Source organism: Echeneis naucrates, chromosome 12 (genome assembly GCF_900963305.1).
Source record: "Echeneis naucrates chromosome 12, fEcheNa1.1, whole genome shotgun sequence".
NCBI classification, from domain to species: Eukaryota; Metazoa; Chordata; class Actinopteri; order Carangiformes; family Echeneidae; genus Echeneis; species Echeneis naucrates.
In genome coordinates, this window is record NC_042522.1 from 18,842,234 (window position 1) to 18,858,478 (window position 16,245).

Sequence of the window (16,245 nt, forward strand, 5' to 3'; positions counted from 1 at the left end):
CACTGCTCTGCTGAAGTTAACGGCGTCTTCTTTGATTTTATAGGCAGGTTGAGGATTAATGAGAACTCAGTGTGAGACCAATTGACTTCTGTGTCTCCGTCTCATTATTAACGTGGACCAAATGGCTCATGTCTAATGTTTGACGCTGCAGCTTTTGTCCCGATGGTTAATTTATCTGTCCGGGCCACATACAGGAGACTGATGCAGTTTGAAGGGCTGTGCTGTTTCCTCTAATTGCTTTTGTACCACTGAGTTTTTAATTTCTGCCTTTAAGAGCACAAACGTGTTTGGTTTGACTGCGAACGCAATAAACTTGTGATTACGTGAGGTTTGGATGTTAATTCACATCGTACACATGAGCTAATTCGTTAAAAATATAGTTGCTGTGTTTATGTGATGAATTATTTACACGTTTGTGTTTCTTGTAGCTGCAGAGAGCGGCAGCCGGGCCGGGCCTGTACGGCTCATACAACACAGTCCGCTCATAAACTGGATTGAAATTGGAAGCTTTAGATGAATCTGTGACACAAATCTCTGACAAATAGGACGAGCTCGGCCCCCCCCGGGTGTTTGGAGCAGATCGATGTTCAGAGAGAAGTGAAGGTAAAGGTTTGTCTGGGGCCCTCGGGGTCGTGAAGTCACCCTCAGTTTCCTGCAACAGTGAAGAAAATGTCCAATAGATTGTTGGAATGCCGATAAGACATTCAGAGAAGCTCCTGAAGCAGTCAGTCAGTATTTTCTACAGTAGGAGGAGTCTCATTCCCAGTCAGTCCGTTTTCGTTCCTTGTTAGCAGATTTGAGTAGTTAAACGTTCACATAATGGCTCCACATGATGCCGCTTTGGATGTCACGTCTCATTTTTTCCAAAAAAGTGACGCTGAAGCAAAACTTCATCAAATCTTGGCCAATAAACAGCCTGATTGTTCGGCGCTGCACATCTGGACCTTTTCTCAGTCAGTCAGCACTGGAGGAAAACAGCTGGAATCCGCCCAGATGTGGAAGCCAATTAGCTCGACATGCTAACACGTTGCTCAACATACACTTTGGATTAATTAAAAGAAAAAAGTCAACGGCGTACTTCCTTCTCTTTTCTTACTACAGCTTCAACAAGGTATCAAACTGGTTTGTGAGATTCCATCAGGAAGGTGGAAATTAGATTTCTTGGGAATAAAAAGCTGCATTAAAGCAATATATTGCCTGGAAAGCAGCTGAGACAAGGACCCTTCTGTGATGTTCCAACCTTTTTCATTTTAGAGTACACGGGAGCCAGCAGGCAGCTCCGAGTTTTTGGAAGAAGATACTCTACAAAAAGCCAAATCTAGAGGGGTGTGAAAAAACATCTTTGATGTCAGATGAAATTTCACTGAACAGCACAGTGCAATCTGATTGCAGGCTGGCGTCCTCTGGCAGCCTGATCTCTGTGGATCGTTCCACCCACAGGACATGCAAAATGCATCTGTGCCGCTCAGAAAGTGTGCACGTTTGTGTGTCGCTTGCTGGAGCTGTGTGCGAACAAAAGAGCTGAAAATAAGCTGATTTGAAATGTCTGAGGGAAAGTTGATTGAACAAATTCTGCATGAACACGACGCCATTTGTGCATCAACTGACTGACAAGTTCCAGCTCAGGTCTCTGAAGGTGTGCTGGTTTTAGACTGGGGGGGTCTCCGGAGGATTTTCACTCACCCTTCTCCTCTCTGCCTGTTATCTGGTGGCCAGCAAGCATTGAATCTTGGAATAAGTTGATCCAGAAAGGAAAAGGAAGGAAACAAGAGCTCTTCAAATGAAGCTGCCGCCCCCGAACTGGGACACAACTTGTGTTAACCGTTCCGTTGACGTCGTAGTGGAGTGCACTTTGTTAACGCCTGTCCCGGTTCATCTCTTACATTTGGTTCCGTTGTTTTCCCTCAGTGGCTGTTTTAATTATGTTTTTAAGATAAGGGAGAAGGAAGAAACTAGTTTGAAATGAAGCCACAACAGGAAGCAGTAATCACTCCCAGACGCCGTGCCAGCACTTGTTATTGACCAACTTCGAGGCGAGTCATGAGAAGTTAAAGAGAAGAGCTTTGTTGTTTATCGCAGCCTTCCACTTCTCCTCCGCTCTCCCTCCTCGTGTCTCAGTCTTTGCTCTCAACGTTCTGACATTATAAACTGAATAAATAAAAAAAAAGATGAGCTGAGCAGACTGGTGCAGAGTTGGATGACTCCTTTACATTTAAGTTAACTTTCAGTTGTTAAATCTGACGCTGAGCTGGCTGATTTTTCTCCACATGCTGCATTTACGGACAACAAAAAGCATTTTCAGCTGTTTTTATTTTAGAGCTCATCAGCGGCCTTGAATGATACAGACGTACTTTGGTGTCTGACTTTGTCCTTAACCAGCTCCCTTAACGAGTCCTCATCGATTGCACATTTTTCACAAATACTAAATCTTTTATAAATAGGTCTGAGAGGCAGGAAAAGTGCACGAGCAGTGCGGGTAAATACTGTAATTTGCAGAGGCAGATGTATTGATTAAGTTAATGCATATTATTTTTAAATTGTTAATGCGCTCCTCAGATTTGTGCCCGTATGCGAACGAAGACTGTACTTGAAAGTCAAACCGGCGCTCCTGCTGTTTTTGTTTTCCCCCACGGAGCAACACGAGCGCCGTTACCTTGTTTCCTGATGAGATGCTGCTCCCGCTCTCAGCTTCTTATCAGAAATGGGACATTGATGGATGGCTACGAGTAGCTGCTCTGCTGTTTAGGCCGCGAGGTCAAGGCGACACTTAGGTTAACCAAATTAGTTTTTTCTTTTAGACTCCGACTTAATGCTGATTTCAGATTGTGGACGAGGGGCCTGGTCGGGCTGTTTTCAAAATAAATTCCATGTTTTGCAGCACAGTCGCTGTTTTTGAAGGCGCGTACAAGCATCCGTCAGCTAATTGACATTATGCAGCCTTTTGCCCACAGGTAATGAGGGATTAGGGATGATTTTGCAGTCAATTGAAGCTGCAAAGGATTCAGAGAATCAAAGCCCCTCAGACTCAGACTATTTTGGGCTGCTGCTAATAGTTCTTGTCAGCCGTAATTTTTAAGTACTTTAACCAATTCATTGTATAATTAGGTTAGCAAAATTAGCTCATTGCAAAGTCAGTCAGCAGGCGGTAATGCAATAAAGTCATTAACATTCCAGATTTATAGAACCATTAATATAGAGGCGATCTGTCTCTATCACATTTTTCTTCACTGGTAAAAATGGCATAAATTAATAAAAGAAATAGACTCCAGTGTGACATGTGCTGTGTACTTTTTTTGTGCTCGAATCTGCTCAGAGCAAAAGCCAGGAGACGAATGATCTGCAGCCATGACACGTCGAATTAAAAGCATGCCTGAACTTTTGTAGTAAAAGAAGAAAATGAAATAGTTTGACTTCTGAGGCCAGAATGTGAATGTGAAGCCACATTTTCAAAGCACCGTTGAGTTTTACATCTGAACTGTGTGTGAAAAATTAATTGGACGCGACTTCCCAAACAGGTCTGTGAACTTAAGACAATTTAGGTTTGGCAAAAATGTGACTTGGCCAGTTTGTGCAACTGTCAACTACTTTCATGTTCTCTTTGTTGTGCCGATCAAACGGAACAAAAGTGTGATGCGGTGACAGGTGTATATGGAATAAGTAGTTCAGAGCGTGTTTTAAGAGGTAAATTAACTCTAATAATCAGCTGAGACTTAAATATGTCACACGCCGCCTCGTAAAACCATCAGAGAGCTGGAAGAGCCAAAAAGAACTTTTTATTTGACAGCTGGGAACGATGATGAACTGCACCTGAAGCAACAATCGATGGTGTGAATACAACAGAATGATTACAGCAAAGAGATTCCTGCAGCGAAGGTCGGGCAGAAATAAACCCAGAAAAAAACAAACAAAAAAGAAAACAAACATTTTAGAGGCAGGTGAGTTTGATGAAATGTCCTCCGTCCACAAAGGTCTCTGAACCAGAGCCGCCTCGGCCGGCCTCATGCAGGATTCTGGTATTTGTTTAGCGCTGCTGGTGGTCCAGACTGAAATAGACCAACAACTGCTGGACGGTTCCACCAAAAATTAGCTTCAGGCATTTACGATCCCCAGAAGATGAACCCTGCTGACTTCCACATTTCTTCTTGTGTCACCGACAGGTCAAATATTTCTGCCATCACAGCATCTATTAGATGAGATTAAGGTTTCTATATGACCCAGCCGACTATCACCACAAAAGAAAACTCATAATATTTTATTGTGTTTTTATGAATTTATTTCAGATTTGACCGAGTTTGACAGATTTTAACAAACAGTTCTCCGTTCTTGTCCTTCGCTGTAAAACATGATGGAGCGATGAAATACAAGCATCTGGACCACTGAAGCGGTCTCAGCGTTGGCCCAGCATGCACTGCTCTGCCTGTTGACAGCAGGCTGAGGGATGACTCATGTGACCGTATGACTTATTTCCACTGCCCACCGGCTTTGTTCTCCGCATCATTACAGTCACAAAAAAGCATTTTTAGTTTTAATAAGTGGTTTATGCGCCGCACCCCGGTGCCTTCACAGCGTCCCGCTCTGTGAAGTTGTCGCTGGACTTCCTGCTCAGTCGGAGTTCCTGCTCGTTTCCTCAGATCTGCGTTTCACGAGATGGAAATTATACGATCCCACCTGACATTTCCAGGAAAGTTTTGCTTGCCACATATTTATGATTTGGTGGCTTCTTTTAGACTGCCCTTTTGGATTTAATTACTGCACGGTCAGATGTCAAATATTTGATTTCCACATCTTAAAAACGGCAGTCTGACATTGAACCTTGTGATCTGGGGGCCACGGGTGAATCGTGAAACAGCAGATCTTTCTCTCTTAAGTTTTCGTTTTATTGTTTTTGGCTTACAGAGAAACGTCCACAACATCAGGGATCATAATGTTCCACTTTAAGGAGACGCAAAGCATTTATACGCTTTCATTCAGTTCTTTAACATCAAGTCATTATTTTTTGTAGGATTTGTGATACATTCATAATGTGCCTAAAGAAACGCGGGTCTTCTTATTACTGAGAACGCACTTAAAATCCTAAACTTAAAATATTCTAGAACGGAAAAAAAGGAAGCTTACAATCATCTTCCCTAATAAGAAATAAGGTCATGATATAAATTGGCTTAAATCATGCGGCGTGTTTTATCTGTTGGCTCGGGGACTTTTTCCCAGAACGATGATCAGTGATTAGTTTCTGTGAAAAGAAAAATATAAAGCAGGTTTTCACTCATCTCTTGGCTTCTTGAATGGGATATCTGGAGAACGCCTGGAGGGAAACTGCAGCTGGCTGCTCTGTTTTCAGCAGAAAATTAAAAAAAAGAATTCCACGGAAGAACCAGCGACCAAACACAGAGATAAAAGAGTTCCTGTTTCCCGCTAAATAACATTTATATCACGTCTTCTGGAAGTCTGAATCATGTTTCATAATAATTAATGATGACTAATTATCAGCTCAACAAATCTGACTGTTTATCTTAGCTTGTTTATTAGCTAATCGATCACACCGATCAGCTGAGTTTGAAACTAACCTGCTTACCTCCGTCGATTAGAACCAGCACAGCCTGTTAATGATGGATTTACCTCTTAAATAATCACGTTAGCTCAGTTTAACAATAATAAATGTCAGTATTAGTATCAGTGAACATCTTTGGGCTTTGCTTGGTCTTGTAATACCAAAATTTGTTCTCTTACCAAGTAGCAACGCTCTGCGACCGCCGCCGTCACCTGTCGGTTCGTGAGCTGCCATTTTGCAGCCTGCAGCCCAATTTGTCTGCCGCCATCTGAATTTTCTGAAGCCAGAAGGAACCGTATCCGGGCGAGAGGGCTGTTCCCACCTGTTCGGCGGTGTGTCCCCCTTTTTGTTTCATGTTGTGTTGAAGACTTCATCAGGAAAACGTTTACTGCATTTTCCCATAGACTTCAACACAAAACAATGCCATGCCAGTTTAAAACACATGTAATTTTGGTGTAGAAGGTGGATGTGGACTTCCTCCATCTTAACACCGCCGAAGTTCTCTGCTGGAGCACCAACTTCCGTTTGCTGACGTCACTCCGTCCTGAAACAGGAGAACGCAGGGGGCGGGGCCTCCCCCTGACGCCCCGCCCACCCCGGCCACCCAACGGACGGAGCCGGGCTCCCTCACTGAGGAGTCCGCCTGGAGAGCTCAGAGAGCGGCTGAGGTCCGGACCGAGGACACGCTGAGGGACGGCTGCTCCGGACTCTGCGGAGCGGCTGCCTTTCTGTCTGTGGATCTAGTTTTTACCATCATTATTATTTAGTTTTGTTTTGGAGCTTTAAAACTGATCTCTGGAGCGCCGGGACTGAGAGGCTTCTTCATCCTTTGGACGTGCAGCTGTCTTTTATTATTATTATTATTATTATTATTATTATTATGGATTACAACAGCATTTAAACACTCTCTGGACGAAGGCACGGAGCAGAAGAGCCCCCCTCCAATGAAATATCTCCCTCCGGGTTCACATCCAGATCCAGAGCAGACTCAGCGGATCGAGCTCGGTGGACGTCCCGGAGCCGCGGTGTCTCTGTTGACCCCCCTGGATCCTCTCCGGCAGGCGAAGCGGCTTCCGATCCGCCTCATCAACATGTTGACCGCACACACCGGACACCTCCTCCACCCGGAGTACCTCCAGCCGCTGACCTCCGCCCCCGTCAGCATCGAGGTACCAGCGTCACTCTTTCCTCTTCCTCCACTTCAACCACCTCTGATTTCGACCTTAAGAGTTGAACTTTGACCTCAAAAGTTATGTAGAAAGTCTTCCAATTTATTTAACAGCGTGAGAAAGAACATGTAGAATTCTGATGAAGAACTTCACCGTCAGTTAAATCGGCTCAGAAACGGTTAATAATTTATTGATTAGTCCATGACAGAAAATTAATGAGCAACTTTATTATTTCCTGTTTTTCTCAGCAGTATCTGACAGCTCCAAAGAGACAGAGCTGCAGCTGTGATGATGATTTCTGTATTCATTATTAATGATTAATCATGAGATGTCAGGATGTGTTGTCGTACCTGCTGCAGCCTCAGGTGGCGTCTGTGAAGCCAGAAACTCAAAAAGGACCAATGAGCTTTTGGCTGAAAAATGGATTTGTGTTCCGAGAAATCGTATTAATCATTTTACTATTTTATATAATGGCTGGTTGGAAGATGAAGTGACGAGGGAGATATATAGATAGATAGATATATAGACGATATATATATATATATATATTTTATTATTTTTTTTTTTTGTATGTTTGTGTTCAGTAAAAAAAGGAGCTAATCAGAGTTTGTGTTGTTGTAGCTGGATGCCAAGAAGAGTCCTCTGGCCCTGCTGGCCCAGACCTGCTCCCAGATCGGTAAACCAGACCCTCCATCCTCCTCCAAGCTGGGCTCCTCCTGCAGTCAGGGGGACAAGGAGCCCAGCAGCCGGCTGTCCGTGTCCAGCCTGAAGCTGGGGGAGCACCGCCCCTCCCTGGAGGACAAATCCAGCTTCAAGCCGTACAACAAAGGCAGCGGGGACTGTCGCAGGGAAGGCGTCACCAGCAGCACCGATAAAGTTGGATTCAGAGTGCCCAGCAATAACGTGACCCCCAACGGGAACTCCAGCAGCGGCCAGCAGTCCTACCCCCCCCACGCTGCCTCACCCAGCTCCAGAGCCGGCAGCGGCTCCCCCCCAGGACACGCTCAGCAGCAGCAGCAGCAGCAGCCGCCTCACAAACAGAGCCATTCCCCTGGTGGACAACCCCCGCCACACCCCCACACCCCCAACGGAGAAACTGCACCGGAGCGGGGCAGTCCCACCAGCACGAGCAGCAGCAATAACAACAACAGTAACAGTCACTCCAAAAAGGACGCAGATGTAAACAAGGCCAGCTCGGACAGCCCCCACCACGCGAACTCCGGCCACGTTCGAGCCAGCACAAACTGCAGTAACGGCAGCTCTGACGGCGGCTCCAACCACGAAGGAGGTAAAGCCGAGTCTGCCCCCCACAACCCCGGCCCCGGACATATTACCCCCATTTCCCCCTATAAGACCAGCCAGCCGCTGTTCCAGCTGCCCTCGTCCAACATGGGCTACCACGGATCTGTAGTCGGGGCCTACGCCAGCTACCCCTCTCAGTTTGTTCCGGGGCTGGACCCGACAAAGTCCAGCCTCAGCGTGGGCAGTATGGCCGTCCCGGGGAAGCACCCGAGCTCCAGCCCTCTGACGGGTGCCTCCCCCCCTTCCTTCATGCAGGGTTTATGCAGGGACCCCTACTGCCTGAGCTACCCCAGCGTGTCCCATCTCGGCGGAAGCAACTGCAACTCCTGCATCCACGACCCCTCGTCCAGCCTCAAGTCCGGTTTCCCGTTGGTGTACCCCTCCCACCCTCTCCACTCGCTGTCATCCAGCGCGTCCTCCTCCCTCTCCCACCCCCTCTACACCTACGGCTTCATGCTCCCCAACGACCCCCTGCCTCACGCCTGTAACTGGGTCTCGGCAGGGGGGCCGTGCGACAAACGCTTCGCCACGTCGGACGAGCTCCTGGCCCACCTCCGCACGCACACCGGCCTGCCCGTGGGGATGGACAGTAAGCTGCTCTCTGTTTCCTCCTCTGGACCTGCCTCCTGCCACCTACACCTCCCCCACCAGAGCAGCCCGGGCTCCATGTCCAGCTCCCTCTCTCTCAGGGCTCCCCCAAGTTTGGGTTTAGCTCGCTATCACCCCTACAGTAAGGTCCACCTGCCCCCGGGTCCCTCCCCGATCTCCCTGCACTCTCTGCCCACCACCAGCCCCTACTACCCCCACTACGCTCTCTACAGTCAAAGACTCGGATCTGCATCTGCCCTGGGGTACCAGTGATGCCCCGTCTGCCTCCATCTTTAAAGGAATAGTCGGACACTTCTGGAAACGGGCTTCCTGGCTTTCTGGTGGAGAGTTGGATGACGACGTTGCTTCTTCTTTCATGTTCGGGTTGTTAAATCTGAAGCTCAAAGCAGCTATGAGTTAGCTCAGTTTAGCACAAACGTTGGAAACACTAAGACACGGCCCAAAACACAATTTTTCTTTGACTCATTGAATCAGTGATCAAATAGGACGGATGTGAAGTCAACTCATCGGTGTGCTAAGCTAAGCTAACAGGCTGCTGTAGCTCTGTATTGGACAGACGTGGCAGCGGTATCAACCTTCTCCTCGGATCTTCTGCCAGAGAGCCAACAAGTCGACGTTCCAAAATGTCCAACTGCGACTTTAAGTTGGTGTTTGACTGCGGCAAGTTGCTGCTCCTTGTGACTGAACTGGATTAAAGTGGAACGAGGATGAAAGTCCTGGATTTTGACTTGAGAGCATCTTCACACTTTCTTTCTGCGTTATACACGAGATTGTGTGTTTCCACCCGGCCTCCACTGCCGACGCTCCGGACGCATGTCTGCTCATTGCTCGGACATCATGTGACTTTTGCGGGGTCGTGGCTGCAGCCGGTGCCGGTTTAGTGGAGGAACGCTGCGTGGCAGGGGTGGTGATTGGCTGACGGGCCGATGTGGGTTCCACCACGGCCGCTTTCTCCCTGCATGTACGCTCAACACAGCAAACACACTTAACTGTTTATCCAGCCTCATGGTTTGTGATGATTTGTTTTGGTTCCTTATGTTTTGTTTATTCCTACTGAGACGTTGTATTTATTTTATACTGGGAATCTGGCTTTCATGTTTACCATATAAATCTCCTCTCATTTTACAGTCCTCTGGGCAAACATGTGGGAAGCCAGATGACAGATGTCGAATACGTCGTGTCTTAACTCTTCTCTAGAAATGAATGTTGAAATCACATCTCTCTCTTTCTCTCTTTGAACTCTGCAGCTTTTTGATTTCTTTATTTTCACAGCAAATCAATAAAAATGAGATGTGATATTTTTTTGTAAAATCTGGGGGCACCCTGTGGTGGTATGCAGTGAAAGGGGAGGGGGTCATATTTTGTTAAATAAATAACACTGAGGATGTATTTTCTGTTGTCTTCATTTCTCATTTTATGTTGTGAAACACTGAAACTCTTGATTTTTTGTTTTTTTAACCACCCAAAAAGAAAACATTCACATCAGCAGCTATTATCATCAAGTGTCCTTTTATTATATCTGAATTATTGTGAAACTTCATGAGTCAATATTACTCAACATACTTTACAATATTTGTTTTGAATTAGGAACATTTTCCAAAAACAATCCAGAAATGAGACAAAAGATGAAACAGAAAAGTTCTTATATAAACAATAAAAAGCATACTTAGATATACTTAGCTTATCTTTTTTTTCTGGTTGTTTCAACTTGAAGACAATTTCAGTTTGTATTTCATCATAATTTTGAAGTTTAATTCTTTTCATCTGGTCTGTCAGACTACTTTAATGACTCAGTCATTCTTTTTCCGCTGACGGCTCGTTTCCTTTAATGTTATATCTGTATATGTCTGTAAAACAATAGCTTTCTGAAAAATACCTCACCAGCTGTGTCAGCCTACCTTAAAAAGGGGGGGGGTGTTTGGGGGAAGGAAGACGTATAGGTTTGTCAGCGGGGCTGTAGTGGTGAGTGGATCTGCACAGGGGGCTATTTTTGCTGCGGAAGAATCACATGATTGATGACTTTGGGTGTGCTTCACTTCCGCTAATTTTTCACCGTGTTGACAGTGAGATTGTAAGCAGACCGCAGGGACACGACTCACATTCCTCCATTCTGCAGCGAAGCACCTTAAAGCAACACGGACCCAGTGAAACTGTGTTTTCTACAGAAATAACAGCGGCGTCTGTGGACTTGGAGGGAGGGGGGAGGGGGGAGGCCGGGGTGTAATCTGAACACGCCGGGCTGTGGATCGTGATAAGCATCAGAGCCAAAGTGCTGCTTCCCGTATGTGTCCTAGATGAAATCTTCATAACAGACACTCGAGTTACTGCGGAGGCCGCGTGATTGGCATCGGTAATATGCCATTTCCTCGCAACATGACACTGTGACACCCTCGGCGAAGTATAGATGACCCACGCTGGTCACTCACAGCTCTGACAAGAGAGACGAGGGACCCGCAGGGGTCAAAGCGGCCCGTCGTCCGCTGAAACCAGAGAAAGTGCTCCGGTTTCAGCGGTCTGAGTTCGGCAGGAGGGCACGAGATCCTGCAGGCCCGCTCTGGAGGTTTCACGTTGCCCAGTTATGTCCCACAAAACAGACGCACTCAGTTTGCTAAGTCTGAGAGATGAGTTGGCTGCTTTCCAGTCGTTCCTATACTCGGAGTTGACGTCCGAGCTCTTCAGGTATTTCCTCTCAGCTGTCTTCAATCTGACGGAGATGGGCAGCGTGGAGCTGGGCTGCGACGCCACATGTTGGTGATGAAGGAAGTCTGTTTGCGATTCAGTTTCTGACCTTGTTAACAACTTGTATTTAAGGTTTTCTGTATTATTTCCAGCTTGACTCGAAAGTTTTGACACGTCACAGGGAACCCAAACAGCAGCACGTTATCAGCAGTTAGCTTCAGCTCCGACGGCTCGTGTTTCAGTTCTGCTCACAGTCTGAATTGTTCAAGTGTTTTGGTTTATGACGTAATACCTTCAAAACTGAGAACAGTCCCGTGAGTCTTTGTGTTTCAGGCTAATTAGCCTGATTGTTTTTTAAAAGTAAAAAATGCCAAAGATTTGTCCTTTCATTTTTCACAGTTGGTTTTGAAGCCTCAGATTTGTAGTTTGTCCATCACCATCAGAAAAAACCAGATTTGGAGGAAAGCTCTGTGCTCCATCCTGATTGGGTGATACAGTCTGTCAATCAAACCGTATGTCGTATTGAAGACTGTAAACTACAGACTGAGACCAAAAACTCATCAGGAAAACGTTTACTGAGGACCTTTTCCCATCGACTTCAATCCAATCCGACCTCTTTTTACTGTCTGTTTAGTCAATATGTGTAATTTTCCTCCAACGTTCAGCTGACTCGTCCTTCTTACTTTCTTTTATGCTGCTGTAGTTCAGAAATATGAATGTTCTTCAAAGATCCCTCAGTTTTGGGGGGGGGGGGGTTCCGGTTGCTTTTCCACTTAACATCGTCCCCCTTTTTTTATCCAGCACTTTAAATGAAGCCCAGAGTGTGGATGACATCTTCTGCAGTAGTCCTGGGTGCAGCTTGACAGCAGCAGTGATTAATGATGACAGACTGTGACTTCGCTTCGGCCTCCCTATCAGCCTAAACCAGTTCAAAGGGCCAAACAACAAAGAGGGAGGTCAGCGAAGAGATACATGGAGGTATTTTCTCAGCGAGTGATTTCCAGCCTGGAGGGCGTTAGCATTTCTGGACTCTTCTGCTTCGACCTCAGAGATTGCAAAAATGGTTTCTTACATTAAAACCATTAAGCGTTGTCAAAAAACTACCAACATCAGCGCTCTCTCTGAATTATCTGTGAGTTACAGATTGCGGATTGCTTCCCAGAAATGGACTCCTCTGCTTTCGTTTAGTCTTCTCTCCAATTTTATCACTTCATCCATCATCCTACTATGAGGGCTTTTCAAGTGGTCCAAAAATAAAGAGGACACAGATGTCAGCCATGCTATACTGATGTTTCTAAACCACCATAAACCCATCACTTACATCCACCCACAGCCTGGGAAGAAAAGTTGGAAATACACGCCTGTCACTCACAGAAAAGCTACCCCACCTTACAATAACTTTTTCTGCACCGGAGCAGGTATTTTTACTTCTGGGAAGGTTCCTGCTGCTGAGGTCTATCCCACGTCTCTTTCCTCTTGTCTGTTGAAGCAGAAAAAAAAAAACACACACACAGTCGACAGAGGGAGTTTAGTGGTGTACAAGAGGGCAAATGCAATTATGGTTTCTCTGCTAATGTGCACGGCCCCAGCTGGTTTTGATCTGGCTGTGCTCTGAGGGCTGCTCGCTCACTTGTCAGCTCTCATGCATCACAGACCCGATGCTTAACGGAAAAACGTGCTTTGGCAGCGACCCCGGCGGAGGCCTGGAGGCCAGCGGGTGCCGGTGGGTTAGCCACATGCAGGAGGGTGGGTGAGGGGTGAAGGGGGAGGAGGGGGTGACACCATCCTCCGCTTTCTGCATCTGGATCCCCACAGTTGCATTTTCTCCTCGGTTATGGTTTTTCACCCTCCTCATGAACATAACCGGCTGTAATTGGCCGGCGTGACCAGCGCAGACGCCCCGCCACAGACTTGGGAGGTCAGAGAGAGGCTCCAAAATACACACACATGGATGGCAGCAGAAAGAAGGAGGGAGAGACCGAGGCGGAATGAGATGCTTGCATGGAAATAAGCAGCCATGATTACTCAAATACAGTCATTAAGGAGGAAATGTTGTTTTTCAAGCTGTCAGGATGATTAATGAGAGAGAGCAAATCCACTCAAACGCTGTTGTTTAGTCCAACCACCAGACCTGATCTCTGCCACTAGCTTCAATCAGGCAGGATGTGTGTGTGTGTGTGTGTGCGCTGAATTAGTCCAAAAATGTGCAAAGTTAAAAGGTTATGGAGAGAATGAAGTGCTACAACAGCTAATGACCGCTCACCTGCTTCCTCCGTTAATCAATCACTTGTTTGTTTGTTCAACAAAACGTCAGAAAATTGTGACAAATGTCCTCAACAACAGACGAGCCCGCCACGATAATGTCCTCACATGGATCATTGACTGGTGTTCAGCTTTAGATGAAGCACTTTGCTTTTAAAACACAGAAAACGCCTCTATGATGCTATCGTTAGCTTGTACCCTAGTGCTAAACTAGAGAGACCTGTTTTTATCTCCACGCTTGGTCTCCTCCACTTCTGAAGGGAAACATCAGGCACCTGAAGCATCGGCGTCCACATTTGTATCCAGCCTCCAGATTAAAATCTGACAGGGACAGTTATTATTTTAGCCAGAAAGATCGTTGAAAGTTTCCCATAAATGTAGAACTGACTGCTTTAAAAAAAAAAAAAAAAAGTTGTGATATTTTAAATTCGCCATCATTTTCATTTTGCAAGACTGAATATCTTGACAACAGGTGTATCAACAGTAACTAAGATGTTGATGTTTCATTACAGGAAAAATGTTTCCTGTAATTTAAAATATGTCAGTTTCTTGAGAAAAAGCAGTGGAAGACATCTTTTTCTCGTTTCCTTCATGTGTGCCAGATTCATTGAAAACGCAACTTTATGCTGCAATAGATCACCTGGTCCATCATGTAAGTGTCAACACATCCCAGAAAATTTGCTTTCTTTGTGAGTTTCCCGTCCCGTTCAGTGCCAAAGTCCTCAGAAAATCCAGATGTTCCCCAAATCGTGCTGGAAGGCTGATAAGGAATCGGCTTTCAGCAGATGTCTGGGCTCGTGATTTAGTGGCTGTGAATGATGAAACAGTGTCTCAGTGTCTCGCAGCCTGACTGGCTTTCATCATTATGCAAGCAGCTGCAGGTCTGGGTGATGTTATGTCAGCGGACGGGAACGAGTATGATGGGAAATTAGTTTTTCGCATTTGATGTGTTGGGAATACATCAGGACGAATGTTGGAACATTCACGGATGAAGGGAAGTCACAAATAATTATTATTTTCAGGGTTAAAGTTCATTTTTGACCTTGAAGATGGAAGGTTGAGGTTTGTTTACTGGCTTTTTCACGCTTGTGAAATCTGCTAAACAGATGGAGAATCGTGAACAGACCAGCCGATCACACCAGGTCACGTTAAACAAACCAGAAAATAAACACAGAGAAATAACATGACAGCATCAATCCAGCTTTCCAAGCTAAAAATAGGAGCTCAGATAAATAAGGAACCAAAACAAAAGCTAATTTATTTAAATTTCTTATTATGTTTTGATCGTTGTTTTCAGGATAAATCAAAAAGACCAATAAGTCCACCAAATTTTCCAAATAAATTGATAAAAACAGGCTGTTTAGCTAAATGCTAACAGCACCAGTGTCTGATTCAAATTTAAACCCGCAAGACAAGTGAGTCCGACGGGAACAGCAGGTGAGAAGTCAGCGTTCATCCTCAGGGGAGCGTGAATGCAAACGGCCGGTTTCGCCCAAAACCACAAATCAGAGCCATGTTTAGTTTCAGCCGTCATAAATTTCATCATAATGAATCCGTTATTGTGTCTGTTGGGGATTTTCAGTCAAACAGCTGGCAGGAACATGTTGATAATGAGACTGAAAGTAAGCAAAGAGGAAAATTCCTCCGATCTGGCCTCACATGTGAAGGAAGCAGGGCGATAAGGCCGGACAGGCGGCGGTGTCGCCTGACGGCCTCCATGACTGACACGACCGGTGAGGGAGTCGGACAGATGAGAGCCACAGGCGTTGGGAGCTGAGGGGGGCGCGGGGGTCAACATGTCGCCCATCATGCATTGAGTGTGGCCCGGCAGCTGTATGCGGAGGGGAGCCCCATGTCAGGGGCCATGATTAATGACCTGCGGGCCCTGCTCTTTACCCCCCCCTCCGCCGCAGAGACGTCACTGCAGCCTCCGCTCACATGAAATGAGAGCAAGTCTCTCTGTTATTATTTATTTAGAGAAAAGGAAAAGACGGTCACGTTTTCCAGGTGATTTCAGGCTGATGTGCTGGATCGGGCTGTTCTGGGCCGGCAGCCCGAGCCGTGTGGAGGCTGAGAGGCTGCCCGGGCCGCCGGACTGGTTCCCAGCTTGTCAGGCAGCTGTCGAGGAGTGATTTATGACCACGAGACTCCAACCTGTCTTCGCTGCCAGTTCAGTATTGTTACAACTGACAGCTAATGAGGCCAGACATGCTTTCAAGCAGAGCACTTAACAGGACTTCAATCTTCCCCCGTCACAAGGACCATTTCTGTACTCCCCCCACCCCCCACCCTCCACCCCCACCTTTTCTCTTTGCCGTCCTTATTCTACGTCTCTCTGCGGTGGAATATCTGACAGGCACTGAAAAGGCTTCAGCCTCCAGAAGGAGATGTTTCTCAGAAGGCAGCAGCAGCAGCAGGAAAAGTCCCACAATGCACTTTGTTTCAGCGAAGGTTCTGCCCACCAGTTTTCAGAAGAGCCGCTGTAGAAAATGTGAACGTTTGTTTCTGAGAGACAAACATGAAGCAACTTTAGATTAGCTTAGCTTAGCATAAAGACTGGAAACAAAGGGAAACAGCTAGCCTGGTCTGAAGCTCTCCTTGTGTTTGATATTTATGGAATTTTTTCACTTTTGCTTGTTTTGTTTTTTTACTCCACAAAATTTATTTGACACCGAT

The 16,245-nt window shown here is 46.2% G+C and overlaps 1 protein-coding gene across 1 annotated transcript; it reads left to right on the top strand.

The window, feature by feature from the left end:
* The first annotated feature begins 6,165 nt into the window (after nucleotides 1-6,165).
* On the top strand, nucleotides 6,166-10,116 carry LOC115051882 (zinc finger protein 703-like). The gene is made up of 2 exons (XM_029515640.1): nucleotides 6,166-6,717; nucleotides 7,339-10,116. Exons 1-2 carry the CDS (start codon nucleotides 6,493-6,495, stop codon nucleotides 8,878-8,880), a joined length of 1,767 nt encoding a protein of 588 aa, XP_029371500.1. The 5' UTR covers nucleotides 6,166-6,492; the 3' UTR covers nucleotides 8,881-10,116.
* Nucleotides 10,117-16,245: the final 6,129 nt, after the last annotated feature.

Excerpts from the sequence above, each read along its gene's own strand:
- LOC115051882 (XM_029515640.1), top strand. The coding sequence starts at position 6,493 with ATGAAATATCTCCCTCCGGGTTCACATCCAGATCCAGAGCAGACTCAG. Across the intron at positions 6,718-7,338 it reads CCGCCCCCGTCAGCATCGAG|CTGGATGCCAAGAAGAGTCC; the intron begins GTACCAGCGTCA and ends GTGTTGTTGTAG.